Consider the following 17,962-nt stretch of genomic DNA (forward strand, 5'->3'; position numbering starts at 1 on the left):
AAGGGTTATTCCCCTTTGCAGAGAAGACAGAAGCAAAATAAAAATTAAACAATTCTTCCTTCTCTCAATTTTTAGTTAGTATCATTTCCTAAACACCAAGTAGAGATTTTATCTTTTCTTTGTTTTCCTTTCTCTGTCTACTTCCTATGATATCCAGCATAGGGACTAAACAAAAGTTTCTCAGGTTATATGTAATTTGAATGGTGCCCATGGAAATAGTCATGAAAACCATGATAATGAATGAGATTGACAGGAAAAAGATCAAAAGAAAAAGGATCAAAGAGGTATTAGCAAGGATGTAGACTAAAGATGAATTTTTATGTAACAGTTAAGCATTTGGTGACTTTGAGAGAATTTCAGTAGGATGGTAAAGGTTAAGGAATTTTACAAGAAGTAAAAGAAAATGTCTAGTGGTAGAATAAAGGAATTAAATGGGGTTAATCTTAACACTGAATAAGAGAAAAAAGATAAGATATATCATGGATGAAAGAGATATTTGTTTGGATTTTGTTTTATGTTTTCAAGATTGTATGAATATAGAAAGGACATGTTTCTATGAATATGGAAAGGAGAAAGTATAGAAAGAGATTGAAAATCCGCAAGAGAAAAGGAGCAAGGTTTTTGAGGAAGTCAGAAGAAATGGGATTCAAGTGTACCTCTACTGGGATTAGGCTAAGTGAGGAATAGGGATTCTTCTTCATCTATGACCAAAAAAAAAAAAAGGAAAGAATAAAGCCCTGTGAATTTTAAGAAGAGAGATAGTGAGAGACATCCAAGTGGCACAGTGGACAGAGCACCACCCCTAGAGTCAGGAGGACCTGAGTTCAAATCTGGCCTCAGACACTTAATAATTTTCTACCTGTGTGACCTTGGGCAAGTCACTTAACCCCATTGCCCTGCAAAAGAAAAAAGAATGGAGATAGTGAGTTGACGGAAACTGGAGCAGGAAGTTATCACCTGTTATATTAAAAAGTGCCATTGAGGACTTAAAGAGAAAAAAAAAACTTTCAAAAGCTGCTGTGGAGAAGGAAGAGAAGGAACTGAAGAGTATTCAGGCTGTATAACAGTCACAAAGACTTATTTGAGCAAAGCTATGAGGCTGGGGAAAATCCTAAGGGATGTTTGAAGAAAAGTGAGTCATCTGGTTTTACTATAATATTTATAACTTAGAGAAGAGAGGAGTAAAACTGTTTGGACCTTAAGTGACAGGAGTTTGAACTTTAAATGTCTTCAACTATAAAATTAAAGAGCTGGATTAGAGAGCCTCTAAATCACTTATAGCTCTAAGGCTTAATGTTCCTTTATCCTATGACTGATTTGCAAATATACTTTTTTATTTCTGACTTCATAGCTATATTATAGTTTCCTCTTCACAGTTGTCAACAGAATATCTCTATTTAAATGTTATCCTGTCAAAACCAACTTACCTAAAACAAATCATCTCTACCACTATCCCAAATTCTAATTTTCCCATTTTTTTAAATTCACTTTATTGTGAAACAAATGATTAATCATTAACACAAAAAATTTCAGGATAATAAAAAGAACTATTCCCCAATAAGTAACTGGTCAAAAAATGAACTAACAGTTCTCGAATGAAAAAAATATATATATTGTAGAGCCATCTTTCAACAACATAGCCAAGAAATCTTGGAAACACTCTGACTCTTCTCTTTCCTCCATCACCACTCCCACATCTAATCCTTCACTATATTCTCTATTCCTCCTTTACCAGCAAACACACAAATCCCATCAGGTACTATCAAGTTTCTCACCTTCCTTGTTTTTGCTTCTCAAATAAGGTTCTCTCTCTCCTGCCTATGTTTTCTTTGTTGTTCAGTCATGTAAGACTATTAGCAAGCCCAATTGTGGTTTTCTTGACAAAGATATTGGAGTGGTTTGCCCTTTCCTTCTCCAATTCATTTTGCAGATGAGGAAATTGAGGTAAACAGAGTTAAGTGATTTGCCCAGGGGTCACACAACTTGTTAGTGTCAGATTCATTTTCCAGACTTCAGACTGTATACACTTGAGCCACCTAGCTTCCCCATATACTTACTCCTTCTGTGCCTACATCTTAGCTTCTCCTTTCACCACTCTATAAAATTTCATTCTCAGAGATCTCTCTCATTCTCTCCCAGTCATTCAATCCAGTGACCATTCCTGAGGCCTAATTCAGTACAAACTCTGTAGCATTCTATTGCTTCATACCAAATTCTTCTTGAAAATCTCTTCGCTCTTGTCTTTTATATCATGTTATCCTCCTTAGCCTTATCCCTCATTTACATATCCTGTACTTCATGATCCTCTTCTTCCTATGCCCCCCCAATTTACCTCTAGTCTTTTATTCCATCTAGAACACTGTAACCAGACTGCTTGCAGCCTCTCAATAAATCAACAAACATATATTAATTCTTAAAGTATTTAATAAAATAATTTTAAAAAATTAATTAAATTAAATAATTAATTTTAAAATAATTTTAAAACCTTTTATTGGAATAGGAGATAAAAATCATTAGGAATTTCAATCTTTGGTAAATCTGGTAAGAAACCACTTGCCCTGATTGTGAGGTCATTCTTTTGGAGTGTCTCTGACACTGACTTTGTTGTTTAAAAAGGAGATGAAAGTGGGTTTGTCAGGCTTTACATTCCCTACTCTATCTGTCTACTTTCTACCACAGCCAAATAGGCAACCTTACTTTAGACTAGCCTCTAGTCTTTATATAGTAGACTATTCACATTTCGAAATTTTTCCTTCACCACCTCCTTCGGTCCAGAATGCCATCTATTCATCTTTTTAATGCTAAATGCTATTTCCTGTGATTAAAAACTTTTCCAAATAACTCAGTCAGCACACTATGTGTGCTTCTTTGAAGCCCTATAATACATAAAGTAAATATCTAGGTAGCTTAGCACCTTGTTTTTTCTCTTGTTTTATGTGTTTTAATTTTATCTCCCTATCTAATTTTGTCCCTTAAGAAAATGGTATAGCTTATATTTCTTTTAGATCCCTCAGAATGCTTACCCAACATGTTGAAGGTCCTTAATAAGCCATTGTTGATTTACATGATAAGTTTTTTTAGGTTTTTGCAAGGCAAATGGGGTTAAGTACCTTGCCCAAGGCCACATAGCTAGGCAATTATTAAGTGTCTGAGGTCAGATTTGAACTCAGGTACTCCTGACTCCAGAGCCAGTGCTTTATCCACTCCACTACCTAGCCACCCCTACATGATACTTTTAAAGGAAGCTACAACCTTGCCTTGTCCTCCTGGTGACTCAGTTTAGTTATAGAAGCAGAATTTTTCATAACTCACCACCCAGAGACCTTAATAGTCTTCTTATGTATAAGTCCCTTCCTCATGGTGCATGTAAAGCATTATCTCATGCAATTCTTGCCTGTATCATCCTTCTTCCCACTCCAAAAACAAATCTGCAGTCAGAAATGCTGATCACAAAAGGACCTCTCTTATCATGAAAAAATATTAAACATTAGTTAAAGTTATTATAGTATATTTTAGACAATTATCCTGAATTTCAGCTTCTCTGCAGTAGCTACAAGTCTTCCTTTTATTTTTTCTTCTTTTCTGCAGTTTTCATGATCTTTAGGATGACTTGAAAGGGAATAGAAAAAATTCTTTTACAGAACCTCCTTTATGTCATCAGATACATTATCAGATTTTATGTTCTTATTCTTGAATTAATTATTGTTCAATCCTACTTTACTCATCCTGTTGGTTAGGGATAAAGGAATCAAAAGAAGTTGAAGTAGAGATTGCAGGATAAGAGGAATTTGTATTGTCTTTATAAATTTCATAATTAATCATATGAAACTTGGATTGTGGATCAATTTTCCCAGTTCCATTCTTGTTGAGTTCTTTTCTGGACTCCCTCAATCTTCCCCAGGTGAACATTGGAGGGGCAGAAGACAAGGCAGACTCCACCAAGATCTCCAAGTGCTATGTTTATTCTCCAGAATATAAGTGCTTAAATATCCTTCCCAGACCCTAATCCACTCCCACTCCCATGGTACTTAGTAAAATAAGGTTCTGATGCTCAAAGGCACCAGGTGATGATAATTTACATTATTACCACACACAACAGTCCCTAACAAGTTCTGTGATTGAAAATGTCTTGAAAGAAAATGGTTTAACAATGTCAAAGATAAGAATATGTGCATCATTTTGTACTAAGAACATATCTGGAATGAGATAAGCTATAGTATCCGGTGAGCTTTTATATTTTGTTTTGTTTGGTTGCTTGCTTGAATATTTTATTTTGTGGGTGTTGTTGTTTTTTATTTATAATAAGCCATATTTAAGTCAAACCTCTTTCCTCAAACTTCTTCCTCACCCTCCTCCCATTGGAACTCAGACTCCTATCCCTGTGCCCTATGATCTAATTTATCAACTTTCTTCTTTTCCTAAACGATCATGGTTCCACTATACTTACTCTCAATTCATTTTCTTTTTTTTTAATTTTTTTATTCTCATTTTGTACAAGTGGTTTTTTTTTACATTAATAAAATATTCTTGTTTAAGAGTAAACAAAATACCCCTCCCCCCTATGAATATAGACTTGCTTGGATGATAAAGTAAAGGGGAGAGAAAAAAATTAAAATTAAAAAAATAATAGTAATAATTGTAGGTATGGCCAGGTAGTGCAATGGATGAAGCACCAGCCCTGGAGCCATGAGCACCCGATCCCACATCCAGCCCCGTAGACCCAACAATCACCCAGCTGTGTGACATGCAAGCTACCCAATCCCCACTGCCCTGCAAAAACCAAAAAGAAGGAAAAAAAACAAAATAAAATAAAATAGTAGTCATAGTAGGGGTGGCTGGGTGGCAGACAGAGCATTGGCCCTTGAGCCAGGAGCACCCGGGTCCAAATCCGTCCTCAGACACCCAAAGATCACCCTGCTATGTGGCCCCAGGCAGGCCACCCAGCCCCATTTGCCCTGCACTCTCCCCCAAATAATAATAATAATAAATGTGCTTCAGTCTTTGTTCCAACACCAACAACTCTGTCATGGGTGGATCATATTCTTTATGGTAAGTCCATCACAAAAGTTGCTTCCATATTTTTCCAATGTTGCCATTGCTGATCGCAACTCCTTCCTTTCATACTTCTCCACTACCATGTACTATATTTTCTCTCTCCTTTCACTCTGACTCTGCTGTAGGGTTGCTGAGTGGCACAGCAGACAGATCCCTGGACCTGGGGCAAAGAAGCCCTGAGCCCCGATACCACCCCTTAGGCCCAGAATCCACCTGGCCCTATGGTCCTGGACAGGCCTTCCAATCCCAGCCCCTTGCAAGAAGTAAAAAAGAAAATGTGTTACATCTGACCACTCTCCCCCCATAGTCCATCCTCTCCTCCTTTATTCACATCCCCACCCCTTCCCCCTGCTCCCCCCTCCTTCTTACTCCAGATGTCTATACCCGATTGAGTATATATGCTGTTTCCTCTCCTAGTCACCTCTGATGAGAACAAAGGTTCCCTCATTCCCCCTTGCCTCCCCCTTCCATATCTTTTCAATAGCTCATTGTAATAAAAAAATCTTATTATATGAAATATCTTGGCCTATTCCCCCCTCTCCTTTTTCTTTCTCCCATTACATTTCCCTTTTTTTTTGTTGACTCGTTTACACCATATTTTATCTTTGAATTCAGCTTTCTCCTGTGCTTCAACTATAAAAGCTCCCTCTACCTGCTCTATTAACTGAGAAGGTTCATATGAGTATTATCAGTGTCATTTTTCTGTGCAGGAATACATGCAGTTCATCATCATTAAGTCCCTCATATTTTCCCCCTCTCCTCCAATCTCCATACTTCACCCGAGTCCTGTATCTGAAGATCAAACCTTCTGTTCAGCTCTGGACATTCCAAAAGGAACATTTGAAATTCCTCTGGTTCATTGAAAGTCCATCTTTTTCCCTGGAAGAGGACATTCAGCCTTGCTGGGTAGTTCATTCTTGGCTGCATTCTAAGCTCTTTTGCCTTCCGGTATATTGTATTCCAAGCCCTATGAGCTTCCAATGTAGTTGCTGCTAAGCCCTGTGTGATCCTGACTGCAGCTCCACGATATTTGAACTGTGTCCTTCTGGCTGCTTGTAATATTTTCTCTTTGACTTGGGAGTTCTGGAACTTGGCTATAATATTCCTAGGGGTTGGTTTTTTGGGATCTCTTTCTCGGGGGGATCAGTTAGTAATTCTTTGAAAATGATGTCAAGGCTCTTTTCCTGATCATGACTTTCAGGTATTCCAATAATTTTTAAATTATCTTTCCTAAGTCTGTTTTCCATATCAGTTGTTTTCTCAATGAGATATTTCACATTTTCTTCTAATTTTTCATTTTTTTGATTTTGAAGTATTGATTCCTGATTTCTGTTAAATTCATCAATCTCCCTGAATTTCTATTCTTTGTCTGAAGGATTTGTTCTCCTCAGAGAGTTTTCTTATCTCTTTTTCCATCTGGCCAATTTTGCTTTTTAAGGCATTCTTCTCCTCAATAACTTTTTGAACTGTTTTATCCATTTGACCTAAGCTGGTTTTTAGCATGCTATTTTCTTCAGCATTTTTTTGGATTTCCTTGACGAAGCTGCTGACTTCATTTTCATGTTTTTCCTGCATCTCTCTCCTTTCTTTTCCCAGTTTTTCTTCCAACTCCCTCATTTGATTTTCAAAGTCTTTTTTGAGCTCTGTAATAGCCTGAGCCCAATTTCTATTTTTCTTGGAGTCTTTAGACGCAGGAGCTTGTGCTTCCTCATCTTCAGACTGAGTATTTTGATCCTTCTTGGGCTCATATGCAAAATATTTCTCAATGGTCTTCCTCTTATTTCTCTGCTTGCTCATTTTCCCAGCCTGGGCCTTGTTTTGGGGTGCTTCCTGAGCTTTTGGGACACTCCCACAAGGGTCTCAGTGTGTGAGGCTCTGTCCTCCCTCCTGGTCTGTGAATGACCATAAGCGCCCCCCTCTGCCACAGGGCTGAGGTGGGGGAGGCCCTGCTGTTCTATGGGGGGGCCTAGACTGCAATCAGGTTCTGAATGTGATCAGAGCCCCAGAGTCCTGTTTCAGAGGCAGAGGACAGAGCTCTGCAGTCTCTCTCTCTTCACTCCCCTCCCTCAGTTCATTGGGCTCATGCCCTGGGGGCTCCTGCTTACTGGCTCCGCCTGCTTCTGTTTCAGGATCTGGGCTGCTGAAAGACCAGGCTGCTCCCTGTGTGCCCTGAGGGCTGGGCTCCACGTGCTCGCTCTGGCAGAGGTCCCCTGCTGTTCCCCCACTTTGTGCCCGGGGCTCCCCGGGGTACAGCTCAGGAGATGCCACGGCTCCCAGCACCCTGGGGCTGCCTCCAGGAGGCTGATGTTCTCTCGCTCTGGCAGCTGCCCCTCTGGCGGGCTGCACCTCTGACCCTGGGGAGCAGAGCCTTTCTGCTCTTTTCCAGGTTACCTTGAGTAGGAGAACTGTCTCACTGGGTCCCTTTGTGGATTCTGTCTCTGGAAAGTTTAGTTAGAGTCCTTAGTTTCAAGTTTTATCAGAGAGCTCCTAAGACTCGATCCCTTCTTGTCGCCATCTTGGCTCCTCAATTCATTTTCAAGACAAGTTTGTTGTCCTACACAAATACTTCCTATTAGAATATAAACAACTATTATGGTAGAATAAAGATCCCAAGTAGTTAATATCCAAACAACAATTTATTTAACAATGTGGTTGCAGAAACAAATGGGGTCCAAGGCTCTTGGTTTTTCACTCCCTCCAACCCTCCTCCAACCTATATATTAATTGTGTAGAATTCACTTTGGAGGATGTGAGAAACCAGAGGGTTGGGATTGAGACATCTGCTTTCTTAGCAATGGAGGGTATCAAGAGACATTGAAGTGAGAGGGAGAGGGGTGGTTATGTGACGCTGAAGTCAGATGATAGTTAAGGGGGGGGGATAATCTTGTAACTTCTCCAAAATCAGGGGGTTAACATGAAATTGACACTTAACTTCACAAAATGGTAGATAAATGGCAAAATGGAGTTACTCCTGCTGTTTTTAATTTAATTAAAAATTAATTTTAATTAATAAAGTCACTTCGAGGGAAGTGATTGTGTTACTTGTTTGTATTTGTTTCACTTGTACTTAAACCTGGTTCAAGGGTTTAAGGGCTTAATACATGATTTTTTTTATTTCATATAAAACTTTATCTTTTTAGCTTCTCTATAGCCCATTATAGTGCAAAGTACATAGCATATTTGAATAAATGGTTGCAGTATGACTGAATCTGGAAATAGTCATGGAATCAGAAATTTGAATAGGAATCTATTCCCTTCCATAGTTAATCATTTTTTGATCATTTTTCCAATGATTTAAATTTGATTAAAGACTGTAGTCACATGAATATTTTCCCAAGGTGTTATTTAAATGTTTTACTTGAAGAAACTCTTCTGCCTAGAAAGTACTTGGTTTTAATCATTAGCATTTATGCTGAGAAAATATTTATTATGTTGAAAGAATATAATTAAAATGCTACTTTTACATTTTAGGAAGGAGCTAATCTTTGCAACTTGGTTTTTAGGCTTGTATTGGTGTGATGTTAGTAGGTGCAACAGAAGGAGGGAAGACTACAATAAGAAACATTTTAGAAAAAGCTCTAATTATTTTACCAACTTTAAGTACATCTACGTCTACAAATCAGGAAGAGACTCAGCAGGTAAAACCACCTATACATAAAATATTTAATAGGATCCTTTGGGGGTTTAACATGCATAATTTAGTTCACATACAGACACCCACCCCAAGTCATCAAGTGATGTGCATAAATTTTAGGTCATAAAACTAATGTTTCAACTCAAATGCTCCCCAGCTTCACCTCTATCAGATATGTCAGATTTCTCACTTCTCTCTCTTCCTCTTCCCCTATCAAAATTCAGTTAGGCTAGAGACAGCCTTTCCTCCCCTGCTCTCCCCTCCCCTCCCCCACAAAAGAGAACTGAAAAGGGATGGGTTAGAAAGCATGTTGGCAAAGGCCAGAGAAAGATGGGAGCTAGTCCGGGCTCTTCCTCCAAATGAACATTATGAGATGAATTTAGCAATAGGAGGAGGGATAAATTAGCTGGGACATCATAGTGAAATAATGAGACACAGAGAAAGCCTAGGTGCCTTCTTCCTTCCCTTCAGTGTTCATTCCTAGCTTCCTGGTGCCCCCAACCTTCCATGTAAGACATGACCAAAAATAAGGCTCTACTCACAAGTGTAAACCATGGCTTATTCTGAACTGATCTATTGGAACTGTTCTCAGGTACTAGTTCCCTATTACAAATGAGAAGTGAGGAATGACATTTATCAAACAGATAAGGAAGATGGAGAAAGAACCATGGCCCTCAGCAACCTATTTATTCTGCCCTACAGCTCCAAGCTTACTACTTCAGGACAATGGGATACATGGGAGCCATAGCACTCTGTACTCTATGTCCCCATTTTCCTAGGAAAAAGCAGCTTCTAATTTGTTGTATTGGGGGTCTATAGTAGATTAAGTTGGGTTTTAGTTTTTCCTCTTTCCTATATTCTTCCCTGCCTCCCAGACATCCAACAGAAATATTTTAGGCAAGGGAAGTATTCCTAGCATTTTATTTAAAAAGATGTGAAGGAAGAGCTACATGGATGGTCCTTAATTATAGGAATACTAAAATATTACCTCTTTCAAATGTCAAGCGGACTCTTTAGCCACTTCCCAGTACTTCCAAAAGGAAAATCCATATAATTCAGTGCATTGTGTGTGTATATAAATATATATATATGCATTTATGTCAAACCATAATTCTTAGGAGGTGTTATATTAAAATTATTATTTCTGTTATAATATTTTATCATCAAACATTTAATGAATTAGTATGATCATATAATATTTATATATTACATAAGTTGTATTAGAAAAGAATATATGTATTTTTTCTGTTTGTGATTTTTTGTGGAGGATTATTTGGGGCATTTCTAAAATGTTTTTATATTGTGTACTCAAATTAGCTTTAATAAGCATGTGACTTCTTAATTTATCTTATAACTGTACTAAGGGTCTATAAGGTCTACTCTTTATGAAGAATTGTGTTTTGAACTTAGGTCCAAAGTTCATACTCCATTTTGTGAACAAATGCTAATTGTAATTGAAATTAACAAATTATAACTTCTTCTATGTCTGTGTATTCATTGTTTTTCTAAAACAAATATTTTTCTATTTTTAGGTTACCAGAAAAAAAGGGAATGTAATGATTTTCACTTTAAATCCAAAATGCATTACTCTTGGCGAACTCTATGGTCAGATGGATCTGAACACTATGGAATGGTCTGATGGACTATTGTCATCATCAGTGAGAAAATTTGTACACTATGGCACTAAAGAGAATGCAAAAAAAAATATGGAGACAGAATCAAATTTATTCATTTCAGATTTTTCTAATGTAAGTGCAGTATAATACTGCTTCCTGAACTTGGTTTATATAAATAAGTTATTTGAAGCATATATGATGAGGACTTAATTAAATTCATTGAAAATGTATTAAGTTCATAGTACATTGAAGGTACTATGGATACAAAGACAGTTATGACACAGAACATAGTCTCAGTCTATGTAGAAAATAATACATATGCAAAAATAAAAACTATGATAAAGGACAATTTGATAAGTGAGAACAAATAGTTGGAGAGAGTACTGGGTCTGAAGTCAGGAAGACTCTTCTCCCTGAGTTCAAATCTAGCCTCAGATATTAACCATTTGACCCTAAGAAGTCATTTAACTGTCTCAGTTTCCTCATTTGTAAAATGAGCTGGAGAAGGAAATGCCAAATCACTAGCATTTCTGCCAAGAAAACCACAAATGGAGTCATGAAGAATCAGACCTAACTGAAAATCGACTTAACAAAAAATGATAAATGTAAAGAAGTCTAGGCACAAAGCAATGAGAAATTTGAAAAGACATCATTTTCACCTGGGTGAAGGTAAAACTTAACAGAAAACACTTCAACAGTTAGACTTTGAAGCTATAGATTTCAGAGAATGGAGATTTCCAGGGCAGCAGACTACAGTTGAGTAGAGGACATTCTATGGGAGGCAGTATGAGCAAAACATAGGGATGAAATAATTTTGAATGAGAATGAGAGAAGAAGAGTAATTCTCCTTAGCTGGAGTTTAGAATGTATGGAGTAGAATACTATTAAGTCAATCTAGAGTAGTAAATTGAAGATAAGATCCTGAAGCAGATGTGGATGTTTATATTTTATTTAACAGACAATGGGGAGCTTTGGAAAGTTTTTGAGTAGAGAAGAAACATGAAACATCATCACAGTGTTGAGACATGAAGAGTATTCAGAACAAACTATGAAGTACAGATTGAACAGAGAAGACATAAACTACAGACAGGATGATCATTTATAGAAGACTTATACTTGATTTACCAATATAATTAAGAGTTCAATGAGAATGGTTGCAGTAAGAGTAGAAAAGGGAAAATGCTTGAATTAAAAAAATATTGCAGAACTAAAACTAATGAAATTTTTCAAATGATTGCTTGTAGGAATGACAAAAGAGATAAAATCAAGTATAACTGAGACAGGAAATTGGCTGACTTGATTACTATGTAACAAAGTACAGCATCATTTCATTTTATTTATTAGCCCTGCCTATTTTCCCTGACTGTTCCTTAGGCTTGGAATGATTTCCTTTCTTACCTACTACTCTCAAGATTTCCTGGCTTCTTCAAAAGACAGAAACTTCTGCAGGAAACCTTTCCTGGCTTCTCTCCCTTTTTTCCTTCCTTCCATGCTAGTACCTTTCCTCTGAGAACATCATTCAGACATATGCATATGCATAAGCATATACATATAAATTTATATGTATATATGAGTATATATATATATAAATACATAAATAGAAATATATACAATCTATTGAAGAAGAAATATTAGGGAAATATTCATCTGGCATTTCCTGTAATATTAAGGAACTGGGCTTGTGTGGCATTTTTTGTGGGCCTCTGACTTCATTACTATTGTTCAACCTATTCTGAAATATAAATTCACTAAGAAAATAGGAGCAAACTCAGCCCCTTCCCTTAGCCTCCTTCATCCTTTTGGTATATGCCAAACTCCAGTCACATCCAGGTGAGTCACTGCTTGACACCCTGTCCTGGCTCCTCTCAGAACAAATTAAGTTTAGTTGCTTAAAAGTTCTATTCACTCTCTCTACTACGCTGACCTCAGCTAATCTCTGCTAACAGAACAACGGCTTCCTTCAATTGTACTCTTCTTCTTCATCTTCCTCCTTCCTGCATCCCTCCTACTTGTGGTGGCTACAATTGCTGCAATCTCTTTTCTCAGCTTCATGATCTCCACCAACAACTCACTTTCTTTACCTTGCTGTCTTCCTAAAAAAAACACTGGGAACTTGCAACTTTTTGCAATAATTGGTGAATTAAAATTTATGACTTTTCTTGCACTCCTGGGTCAGATAGTCTTGTGATTTCTTCAATGATAAATGAACCCCAAGAAATTATTGATAGCCCCCCTCTAGGTTATCCATCACCAAGGCACCCTACCTTAAATTACCATGCATCAATGACAACAGAGAGGTGATGCCATGGTATTCAAGGGACTTGGATTAGCAGGCAGAGACAAGATGTGGTGCAAAGCTAGGAAGCTCCCAGAGCTTTCCCTAAAACAATTTTTAATGAAGTCTCTAATCAGATCCTAAAGTGACATAACTTAAAAAGACAATGGAACAATTTTTCAAAGAGAAATCTTGTAGAAATTTTCAGGAAAAGTTTGTCTCACATGAATAAAAGGGTATCCTGGTGTAGGCAGGAGATCTGGGAAGCCAGTGAGAGGTTTTTAGCCATAGTACAGCTCAGGTCCTGGTGCAGCTCATGTCATGACTAGGAGGCCAGCAGTGAGGGTCCCAGCTCAGAGAGCAAGGTTAGTCATGGAACGTTGGTGCAGTGTTGGGCTACCATACTGCAAGGAGCAATCTGTGAAAATCAGAAACATCAGAAGGTAAAGGTAGGGAGCAAATTCCCAGCATCCAGCACAAAAAGCTTGGGGACTATGTACCCTATACCAAAGGAGCAGAGCTCAACTATCAAAATGAACAACAAAAAAAGCACTAACCATTGACAGCTATTATTCTGACAGGGATGATAAAAATGTCATCTCAGAAGAGAAAAGCAGTGACAAAATGCCTACATGTGATGCCTCAAAGGGTTTTATAATTTGGCCCCAATTTTGGAAAGGTTCAGAAAGGATCTTAAAATCCTAAGAAGATAGGAAGAAGAAAACTGGGGAAGAGAAATTAGAATCACACAGGACAACTATGAAAAACTGGCTGAGAAAACAATAATTTTAGAAGTAAAACTGACCAGCTTGAAGATAAAATGATGAAATGGAAAAGGAAAACAACTCATCTAAAAGTAAAATTAAACAACTGAAAAAGGTAACGAAGGCAACAGCAGAAAATAAAACCCTAAAAACTAAATTTGAACAAATGGAAACTAATGTGAGATATTAAAATTCCATCAAATAAAAACCAAAAGGTTGAAAAAATAGAAGAGAATGTAATGTACCTCTTAGGAAAAATGACTAACCAGAAGACCACATTCAAAAGAGATAATGTATGAATTATTGGTCTACCTGAAAGCCACAATCAAAGCAGTATCTTGCAGGAAAGTATCACAGAAACTGACTAAATATTCTAGAAGATGAAATAGTCCTTGAAAGAATCCATCAATCACCCCCAGAAAGTTGTCTGAAAAAATACATTCTTAAGGAATATTATAGCCATCTTTCAGAATTCTCAGCTAAAGGAGAAAAATAAAAGTGAGTTGAATTTAATTAAGGGGGTGCTGTTCAAAGTCACCAGCATCACTTTTGCCTCCAAATCCATCTGGCTTGTGTGGGCAGATATGGACCATAACAACTAGAGATGACCCTGGTCTTTTAAAGCTAGATCTTTCCCAGGTCACAATTTGACTAAGACAGTGCCCATTCAGTGATTAAGGTTAATTAAGAGAAAGATGAGGGGTGGCTAGGTGGTGCAGTGGATAAAGCAAAGGCCCTGGAATCAAGAGTATATAAGTTCATATCCAGCCTCAGATGCTTAATAATTGCCTAGCTGAGTGACTTGGACAAGTCACTTTACCCCCATTGCCTTAAATAAATAAAAAAAAAATTTTAAAAAGAAAGAAAGATGAGAAAATAGGTCAAGAATGACTATCCCAAAAAATAAATTAATGAAATGAAGCTGGGAGGGTAAGTCCCTAAGGGTTTCTCAGTGATTAAGGCATGTAAGAAAGAAAAGAAGTAAAAGGAGTAGACAACTACATCAAATCCTCTTGAGTAGCCTGATACTGCTGTATTTTTTCCTATGTGTGTTTTATCTTGTACTTATCTTTGTTATACTTTATTTGTGAGTTTCTAGACTTTATAGGTACATCTTCACTAATTTTTTAAATTACATTTTCATCTTTCATATTAATGTCATTTTAAGATGGAACTTTTTCTTTGTGGGGGAAGGTTAGTCAAAAAACATTAATTAAGGGGGTGGCTAGGTGGCACAGTGGATAGAATGCCAGCCCTGGATTCAGGAATACCTGAATTCAAATCCAGCATCAGACACTTAATAACTACCTAGCTGTGTGGCCTTGGGCAAGCCACTTAACCCTCTTTGCCTTGCAAAAACCTAAAAAAAAACCACACACACATTAATTAAGGACTTGCTATGTGCCAAAAATTCCTGAGTATTGAAAATACAAAAGAAAAGCAAAACAGCACAGTCCTTGCCCTCAAGGTCTAACATGGAAGACAATATGCAGACAACTATGATGTCATGATCTTCTAATGAAGGACAAACCTCAGTCATCATCAGTATTATATGTTAACCCTTTCTGTGATTTCATTGGTATAAGACACTCCTTCTACCCTCTGCCAATGCCCTGAACTTTGGCTCTGTTACATATTCTTAGAAAGTCGCACAATGAATTGAGGACTTAAGTGATTTGCCAAGGACAACACAGTCATTATGGATCAGAAGCAAAACTTGAACCCAGATCTTACTTGACTCTAAGATCTGTTCTGAATCTACTACCTCTCATATATGGTTCTATTACTCAACTATTATTTTTTAATTCTTTCCCACATTTCAGTCAATTATGATCTATGAAATAATATTGCAAATGTTCATTTTTAATGTGTTTTAGATTTTTATTCTTGATCCAAATGACAAAGAAGAGTTAACTCAAAATGCAGAGGAAAATGAGGCAGAAACAGAAACTGATGTTCAATCTCCAAAGCGCCATCAACGTAAGTGGTCTCAACCAAATTAAGAAGATAATTAATAGATAGATATGCCTGAAACAAATAGAACCTTTTCTTGCCTCTATTAAATATAACATTTATATCATTGTTGTTCTTTTTTATTATTTTTCTTATTTTATAGGATGCAAGAATTAGGATACGCATAGTAAGAAATAGAATAGAGTATACAGTAGAAGCAGTGTTACATAGTAAATAGTATGTTGAGTTTGGAATAGGAAGAATTTAAGTTCAAATTGCATATGTTACATTTATTAGCTTCTATTCTTCAATAGAGTCCTTCTGATCAATATATTTGTATTCCTAATCTATTATGCTCTCTTTTGTTCTTTTGAGGGATTTTCCATGTTTTTCTATTCTTATTATTTTTGCTATGTATAAATTCAATATTTCTACTAACTTCTTCATGCAAAATTCTGATTTCTTACTTGAATCATGCAGAAACCCTATCACTCATTTTCTGCTACTACCCACTTATTTATAGAGGATTTACCTTCCATACTGAACCACAGCACTGTCAGCCTCTTGTCTTGGGGAAATTTATTTTTTGCTAATCCTGTTCCTTTCCCCAAGTAGCTTCTCATAAGCAAGACTGGCTTTAGCTGAATCCATTCTTTTAGAACTGGAGCTGCGACTGACTCACTACCCTCATTCACCTCCATTCTTTAGTTCTCTTACTAGACTGAGTCAGTTCCTGCTACTTTTTTGTGGAAATGGGGGAGAGTGAGTGATTGTTCCTGGCTATACATCCCTGGAATGCCCTCTAGTTGACTCAAGTCGATGTGAAATCAGATTTCTCCCCTTATTACAACAGGATGTTGGAGAAAAATGGGAGACAGATATTGGCAGAGATCATTCAGTAGAAAAGAAATCTGAGTGGATCCCAGAGTACAAGTCAGAGTACATTCTGCAAGTTGTATTAACAGTCCATCTATCTCTGATGCCAAATTCCTCTTTGGGGTTTGGGAATGTTTATGAGAGTGTTAAGTTCTGCAGAAAATATCTAAATTTCCATCTTCCTGGTTCAATGAACTATAAAATCTCATATTAATTATGTCATCCTAAGCAAACACTTAAATTTTATGTACTTAGAAAACTCTCTAGTATTTATTTGAAATATAAATGGATTGTGATCTGGGAGCTCACCATGAAGATAAAATCATACATCCTTCATATATTTGAGTAGAATTATTTAGATTTTATGTAGTAAAGATGTTTCATTCTAACTTGGCTTCTTAAATGGAATACAAATGAATCAAAAGAATGCCAGACCTTAACAAGTTGAAAAAGTTTCAATTATGAGCCCTATAAAAAGACCATGTTTCTCTTAAGATAGGGTCATGAAATTTTGCACACATCAATGCAAAAACACTATCTAAAGGTACTGAAATTGTTATCATGTGAGGAATTAGCCACATGGACAGAATCACAGAATCCTGAAATATTAGAATACATTTACATTATTTTTCTAGTACTTGGATACTTGCATGGATTCATGATTTTGTCAGTCACTCCACCAGAGGACCACAGCCTATATATATATATACCTTCATGTTCAGTATGACTCATATCATGTCTTTTCATCATTCAAAGATCATAAGAACATAGACTTAAAGTTGAACTTGGCCTGGGAGAACCAGCCCTTCTCCAACCTCAATTTTAAAAATGAGGAAAATGAGCTCTAGGGAGATTTTGACTTGCTCAAGGTTACATACATAGTAATAAAGCTCAGATTCGGGCTAAGGTACTGTGATTCCAATTTCAGTGCTCTTTTTACTGTATATTGTCTTACAGCCTCCATTGAGGATATATGCCTTCTTCTGGGTTTTTGATAATTTATTGAAATCAGTATAGTCCTCAGTCTGTTCCCTGAAAATTTGTACTTCCTGACCCACATCACCTATATGATCTTTGAAGAACTTAGCATTCAATATCTGACAAATGTACTGACAAGAGTGTAATTAAGATAAGCCAGAAACTTCCAAGACCATGAGAATCATACCAAAACTGTACAGAACCTGACCCTAACACAAAATCCCAATCTAGATGTTAAGACTGAAATGAGTAAACAAAAAAATAATAATAAAGAACTATTTGATTCCAAGTATGTGAAAGACAACTCAGAAGAAGAAAGTAACTCTAAAATACCTACAAGCAAATCCTCAAAAAAAATTTGACCACAAGATAAATTAAAATCACTAGGAGAAAAAATGCTAGATGATTTTTAAAGAATTTATAAAATTATTACAAATGAAATGAGACCAATAGAAGAAAATTAGAAAAGAATTGAGAATGGAAGAGGGAAGACTTGAAAAAAATTAAAACTGGGGCAGCTAGGTGGCACAGTGGATAGAGCATCAGCCCTGTAGTCAGGAGTACCTGAGTTCAAATCCAGCTTCAGACACTTAATAATTACCTAGCTGTGTGGCCTTGGGCAAGCCACTTAACTCCATTTGCCTTGCAAAAAAAAACTAAAAGAAAACAATTAAAACCTTAGCACAGGATTCCCTGTGGCAGAGCCAAAATGGCAACACAAAACTAGGAAGCTCCCAGAGCTTTTCCCAAAGCAACTTTAAAGGAAGTCTCTAAACAGATCCTAAATCAGCAGTACCCATAAAAAAAGAGG

General features: G+C 36.8%; 1 protein-coding gene across 1 annotated transcript in view; it reads left to right on the forward strand.

The window, feature by feature from the left end:
- The window catches only part of DNAH14 (dynein axonemal heavy chain 14), a 577,586-nt gene that overhangs the window by 218,918 nt on the left and 340,706 nt on the right, over positions 1 to 17,962 (forward strand). Inside the window, 1 exon segment of the mRNA XM_074220908.1 lies at positions 8,559 to 8,655. Coding sequence (XP_074077009.1) covers positions 8,559 to 8,655 — 97 coding nt within the window.

Source organism: Macrotis lagotis, chromosome 2 (genome assembly GCF_037893015.1).
Source record: "Macrotis lagotis isolate mMagLag1 chromosome 2, bilby.v1.9.chrom.fasta, whole genome shotgun sequence".
Taxonomy (NCBI): domain Eukaryota; kingdom Metazoa; phylum Chordata; class Mammalia; order Peramelemorphia; family Peramelidae; genus Macrotis; species Macrotis lagotis.